The sequence below is a fragment of the Alnus glutinosa genome, chromosome 8, assembly GCF_958979055.1.
Source record: "Alnus glutinosa chromosome 8, dhAlnGlut1.1, whole genome shotgun sequence".
In the NCBI taxonomy this organism is placed as follows: domain Eukaryota; kingdom Viridiplantae; phylum Streptophyta; class Magnoliopsida; order Fagales; family Betulaceae; genus Alnus; species Alnus glutinosa.
In genome coordinates, this window is record NC_084893.1 from 27,644,364 (window position 1) to 27,650,930 (window position 6,567).

The 6,567-nt window shown below is 35.0% G+C and overlaps 1 protein-coding gene across 2 annotated transcripts; it reads left to right on the plus strand.

Annotated features, from left to right (window-relative positions):
• The first annotated feature begins 2,070 nt into the window (after positions 1-2,070).
• On the plus strand, positions 2,071-6,050 carry LOC133875179 (prohibitin-1, mitochondrial-like). Of its 2 annotated transcripts, none has more exons than XM_062313214.1 (6): positions 2,071-2,205; positions 3,080-3,260; positions 3,668-3,784; positions 4,551-4,721; positions 5,138-5,350; positions 5,610-6,050. In XM_062313214.1, the coding sequence occupies exons 2-6, from the start codon at positions 3,084-3,086 to the stop codon at positions 5,802-5,804; spliced, it is 873 nt and encodes a 290-aa protein (XP_062169198.1). In that variant the 5' UTR covers positions 2,071-2,205; positions 3,080-3,083; the 3' UTR covers positions 5,805-6,050. The 2 variants fall into 2 exon arrangements, with proteins under 2 accessions (XP_062169198.1, XP_062169197.1); XM_062313213.1 differs by lacking the exon at positions 2,071-2,205 and adding an exon at positions 2,216-2,290.
• Positions 6,051-6,567: the final 517 nt, after the last annotated feature.

Consider the following 6,567-nt stretch of genomic DNA (forward strand, 5'->3'; position numbering starts at 1 on the left):
TTAAAGTATAGACGACATGGTTTTTTTTTTTTTTTTTTTTTGTAAATGTCTTATAAATCCCGGAGTCGAAACGTCATTTGAATTCGATCCCTCACTTTTTGATAGCAAGTATTTGGTACTTAACTTTTTCACGAATTTAAAACAGGCCTTTCTTTTATTTTTTCATCCATTTTTCTAACCACCATTAGTGCCACGCCAGCATTTTCGCCACATCAGCATAAAATAATATTATTTTATTTAATTATCAATTTAAAAACTTAAAATATTATTTTTTTTTTTTTTTAAAAAAACAGTAAAGGATTTGGGTGGCTGCCACTTAGGGTCGTATGGCCACCCCCAGGGACAGGGGGTAGCCGCACAGCCACCCCCCAATGGCCAAGGGTGGTCGCGTGACCACCCCCAGGGCCTAGGATGGCCATTGGGCCACCCCTAGATTTGGATCTAGGTTTTAGAGTTGGCCCAAAGCCCACCCCCATACCCTAGGGGTGGCCGCGCGACCACCCCATAGGCCGGGGTAGCCGCACGGCCACCCCCCAGTGGCCTAGGGTGGCCTTCGGGCCAACCCTAAATCCATCTAGGGGTGGCTGCGCGGCCCTAAGTGGCAGCCACCCCAAATCCTTTATTGTTTTTTTTTTTTAAAAAAAAAAAAAAAAATATATATATATATATATATATATATATAGTTTTTAAATTGATAATTAAATAAAATAATATTATTTTATGTTGATGTGGCGAAAATGCTGACATGGCACTAACGGTGATTAGAAAAATGGATGAAAAAATGACGGAATGTCTTATTTTAAATTCACGAAAAAGTTAAGCATCGAATACTTACTTTCAAAAGTGAGGGATCGAATTCAAATGGCACTCCGACTCTAAAATTTATTAGACATTTATCTTCTTCTTTTTTCTTTTTTCTTTTTTTTTAACGGATCTTCTTATTTTTTTACCTCTTTGAGGTCAATAAAACACTCATTTCCTTTTCTTTTCTTTTTTTCTTTTTTTTTTCTTTTTTTTTTTATTTATTGTTACTGTTTTAGCGTTGTTTATTTAGTTTAGGTATGCTGTTAGGAATCCCACCCGTGTTGAACTTTGTTAACCCTTGGATATTGTATGCATGAGTTGATTTTACAAAAAAAAAAAAAAGAATCCAACATTATACCATAATTACTTTACTATATGTGTGTAAAATTGGAGATCGCTCGTACCCAAAACTTAGTCAGGGTTCCTTGGGGTGAAGCTATATGACAAAAAAAAAATTAAAAATCTACATTTATCTTTTTACTAGAAAGTAAATAATGTTATTTAATATACTGTCGTACAACTATAATAACGTGATAGTGAAAAATTAACCTTTTTTTTTTTTTTTTTTTACACAGTGTTGATCGAAAAAGTTGATTTTCATAATTACATCATCAAGTTGTATGACATTAGAATAACAATCTACTGAATAATATTATTCAACTCGAAAAAGTAATAACTGGCTTTCTCAAATCACCTTCCATTTGCCCACTTTGTTACCATTTGAGTTAGAATAATGTTATTAAGTAGTTGCTATATGATTGCTATCTAACTTAATGATGTGGGAGTGAAATCAACCCTTATTAATTTTTTATTTTTTTTACAAAAACTGATCCAAGAGCTGATTTTTACTACCACATCATCAAGTTGTATGGTAGTCGTATTAACAGTTTACTAAATAATATTAATCTTTTGAGTAATACTATTTAGTAAACTACTATACAACTGTTATATAGCTGGGATGTCATGATAGTGAAAATCAGCTCTTAGTTTTTTTTTTATTTTTTTATTTTATTTTATTTTTTATACAAGCACTAATTCTAAGGCTAATTTTCACAGCCATACAACTAAGACGACATAACATTGAAAATCAACCATTTTTTTTTTTAACAAGTTTTAATTTCAGAGCTTATTTTTACTGCCACATAATTTTAATTGTATAATAGTAGTATAACAATAAACTAAATAGTATTTTTCTTTATGTAGTAAGTATAAATTGAGTGTTAATTCAGAGAATAAGTGAAAAAAAAAAAAAAAAAAAAAAAAAAAAAAAAAAAAAAGGGGCCAATTTCCTTAACAAACAAGACCCGGCCATTTCCAAGCCCAAATCTCTCGCTCTTACCGGTTCATCGCTCTTAAACCCTAAACCCTATTATACTATATTTTAGCGGTGAAGACTAGAAGGTATAAAAGATCTTTGCTTCTCATCTTCTCGTCTCTGTTCTATTTCTCCTATTTTCTGTTTGGTTAGTGCGAAGGTTTGGAAAAAGTAAGGAATCAACATTTTGGGTCTGAGTATGAAAACGATAGAATTCAAACTCTGTCCGTGATCCTGAAATTGAGACAAAGATTTTGTTGTTCTTTTTTTGTTTTTTCCAGTCATGATTATGTTCGATGGCTAAGAAATTTTAGGAAAAGAAAGAAGTACAACTTCTGGGTCTTAGCTATGATAGTTTATCATTTTCTTCATTATTTTCTTTGTTTTTTATTAAGTGGTTTTGCACTTGTTTCTCAAGTTGTGTTCAGTCTGGTTGCGAAGAAAGTTTGTGAATAGACAGAAATGAACATTTTGGGTTTTGGGCAGTAATGCAATAGAGCTTATGTTTGACTTGGATAATAGGATTTGTCATTTTCTGACCAACCAAGTGATAGAGTTTACACTCTAATGAAATCAAAATCACTCCGCTTGTATGATTTATTTAAAATATCCTCTTAAGTAGGTAACAAAGTTGAAAAAAGCAAGAATTGTTGGATTTCCCTTATGTGTTAGTAAGCAATCCAGGCTAATAAAATGGGGAAATCTCATATCCGTGGCAAACAACTATGTTTCCTGTCATCTAAGCAGCGGGGAGAGTCATGGGAAATAGATTTGTATTTTCTATTACTTTCATTTTGCGCCCCTTTATTTACGCACTTGCCTCTGTCCTGTTGAGGTTGTTGTTCCTATTCTTTCATTTATATATGTTTTGCAGTTCAACGTCTCCTTCCTGTTTATGATGGAAGGGTTGGTTGAATGCTTTCATTTGGTTTTCTCACTTTGATTACAATGACATTTTAGGATCATGAATTTCAACAACGTTAGAGTTCCCAAGGTGCCAGGCGGTGGCGCCACTTCTGCTTTGCTTAAGGTGGGAATTGTTGGTGGGCTTGTTGTGTATGCTGCTGCAAACAGTCTCTACACTGTCGAGGGTGGGCATCGAGCCATTGTGTTCAACCGCTTAGTTGGTGTCAAAGATAAGGTCATTCTTTTTGCCGGATAGTCGTTTACTTAAGAAATCTATAATAAGGCTATTACTGCTGTTAAAAAAAAAAAAACTGTTCTCAAATCTGACTTGACTTTATTAAATTGTTTTGATATGTCAGCCAGTCATTTAGTATTATTCTAAGCATTTTTCTTTTAAGCATCAAGACGATTTTGTATCGAGTGGGGCAGAAAATTTGATTCAATTATGTTTCTTAACCCCTTTTTTGTACAAATGGAAGGGTTTTTCCCAGGTCACAAACTCCCAAGTTAAAGATGATCTATAACATAGTGGTGGGTTTATAATGTGGTTGTTGAACATAGATTAACAATTCATTGTATTTCTAATGTTATCTTTTTTACCTTTCTTTTCTAATTTCTAGATTGTGAGTTTTGGTCATGCAGGTTTATGTTGAAGGGACACACCTTATGATTCCATGGTTTGAGAGGCCAGTCATCTACGATGTCCGTGCACGACCCAATCTAGTGGAGAGTACTTCAGGAAGTCGTGACCTTCAGATGGTAAATGCCTCTCTTATTTCTGTTGCATCTGCGACTCTGTTGTTGATAAAAACTGCTTCATGTAATGTATTCACAACTTTGATGCCAAAATTTAAGCACCTCGCTCAACCATTTTTATTATTTTCTTTCTTCATTTTTCTTGATAAACCCTGTTGCACGTATTGTATATAATTTAAGTTGGGCATAAATACTTGATGTTTTAGGATTGTTTGGCAATTTCTTCCTGAAAACATAGAAAATAGTGAACTATTCAGATAAATTCTGCAAGAGTACCACACTTTTTTCTTTTGACCTACAAATATGGGGGTCCATCGGCTCTTATTTTATCTTTGCAGTATATGTCAAAAGAAAGAATCATTTGGGAGTTGATTTTGCTTTCCCTAATGGATTTTCTCCTTCGCCTATCTTACACTTATTGTGTGCATGTTTTGCATAGCATCCTAAGTGGACAATAACCTGTTTTATCTGGTTCCGTGACACTATGCTGCTTCAGTAATCTCAAAAGTTCAGATTTCATGTAAATTTGTTGATCTCCTAAGCCCCCCCCTCCCCCTCAAATAGAAGGAACATGTGGAGGCCAAGCGATGAGGGGCCCTCTTCTCCTTCGTATTTTATTGTGGAGTTCTGCGCGGTACTTATGCATGCAGTCGAACCATTTTCTATGCCCATACATAGAAATTTGTGTGCTCCTTGAGGCTGCTTTATATCAATTTTCTCGTGATCCTTCGCAATTTCTTTGTAACATGATCTTGATTTTGCTTTACAGGTGAAAATTGGGCTTCGAGTTCTTACCCGTCCTGTTGCTGATCAGTTACCTACAATTTATCGAACCCTTGGTGAGAATTATAATGAAAGGGTTCTTCCTTCAATTATTCATGAAACTCTGAAAGCTGTGGTTGCACGGTTTAATGCCAGTCAGCTCATTACTCAGAGAGAGGTAAGCAGCAAGGCCTATACCGTTTCAGAGTTTGGTTTGCAAATCAGTCTATTTTTAAATACTGAAGATAGTGATACTTACCAATGTTTTGGACTTTGTTTTTGCATCCTTTAGGTTTAGGGTTAGGATTAAGACTGATGGCAAATGGAAGTGTTCGTGCAAATTGCAGATTTTTGTTCGTCTCCTGTTTGCTGGAATACTGATTTCTGTTGTCGAATCCTGATCATATGGATCATTAGCTAAATCCTAATGCTTCTGAGTGGTCTTTTTAAATTGTTTAATTTATAATTTATTTCATTTCCTTCGTATTCGCTTGCAAGTTTTTATACTTTGGCTATTTTTAAATTACTCTAGGATGGGGTTTAAAGGTTAAATTTCAGTTGTCACCGAGTGTTGATAAACCTTATTCTTTCTAGGCTGTTAGCAGGGACATACGTGAAGTTTTAGTATCTCGGGCAGCCAAATTCAATATTGCACTGGATGATGTGTCAATTACGAGCTTAACTTTTGGGAAAGAATTTACAGCTGCCATTGAAGCCAAACAGGTAGCTGCACAAGAAGCTGAGAGGGCCAAATTTATTGTGGAAAAAGCTGAACAAGACAAGAGAAGTGCTATTATCAGAGCACAGGTAAGATAGAAGAAATGCTCCATCCTCTGCCTTAAAAACTGAGAGGATCTATCTTGCCACAATGGCTTTATTTGCTCTTAACTGTTTATCAACCTCTGTAGAAAGAACTTGGTTTTTTGCCTGCTAGGTTGATCTATGGCCCCTTGATGTCATTGCTAGTAGAACTAATTTGGATATATCACAATTAGAAAATATAGTGGGAAAAATAGGATTCTGGCTCAAGAAAATGTCTCACTTGTTTTTCTGTTCTCGATACCAGGGTGAAGCCAAGAGTGCCCAGCTTATTGGTCAAGCTATTGCCAATAATCCAGCATTTATTATTCTAAGGAAGATTGAAGCTTCGAGAGAAATTGCACATACTATCTCAAATGCAGCCAACAAAGTTTTCCTGGAATCAGGTGATTTGTTGCTGAACCTTAACGAGATGAATTTAGAGCCCAATGGGAGCAAATAGGGATAGAAGGTTGCAATTAGAATAACACCCCTTTCATTTTGTTTAACAACTGGTCAATTGTGTAGATATTTCCTTAAAAAGGTGTGCTGTGGTCAAATTAAATGGTTATTTTGCTCTTAATGGACCATGCTAAACAAAAGAATTATGTTGGCTTATTAAATTACTGTCAGGGGATAGCTACATCTCCTGTGGAAACTCTGGGAATTGTTTTACTTGAGAAATGGATATTTTATGTTGCATACTCCATGAATGTCTTTTTGCTTTATCTTATAAAGCAGCAGTTATATTTTAATCTTTACTATTTTTTTTGTCTGAATTTCTATGTTTACTGTGTATGGTATATATCTTTATGGTCGAATAGTTGGATCAACTATTTGGTTTTTGATGCAATATGTAAATTTCAGGAACTAAATTATTCAAGATGAGCATTAAGGATATGTTTTTGTAGCTCAAAACTTTTGTTTCCTTCTATGAGTAATGTGAATCTGTAGGTGGCTTTGAAGAATAAGCTCCCGATTGACTTAATTGGTTAAGATATTACTCAATTCATGGGAAATTATGGTAGCGAGTTAGAACCTTGAGGTTTGGAGAATATGCCCATGGCCAGTGGCCTGAGTGGATGCCCCATTAATCAAACACTTCTCTTTTGGAGCCCGGTTGCCCCAATTTGTCATTTTACCTTTTGTTGTCCTGATCGAGCCCAAATCATTCTTTTGGTTTAGTAGCGGTTCGTGCTGTTTAAAAAAATAGCGATTTAAATGGG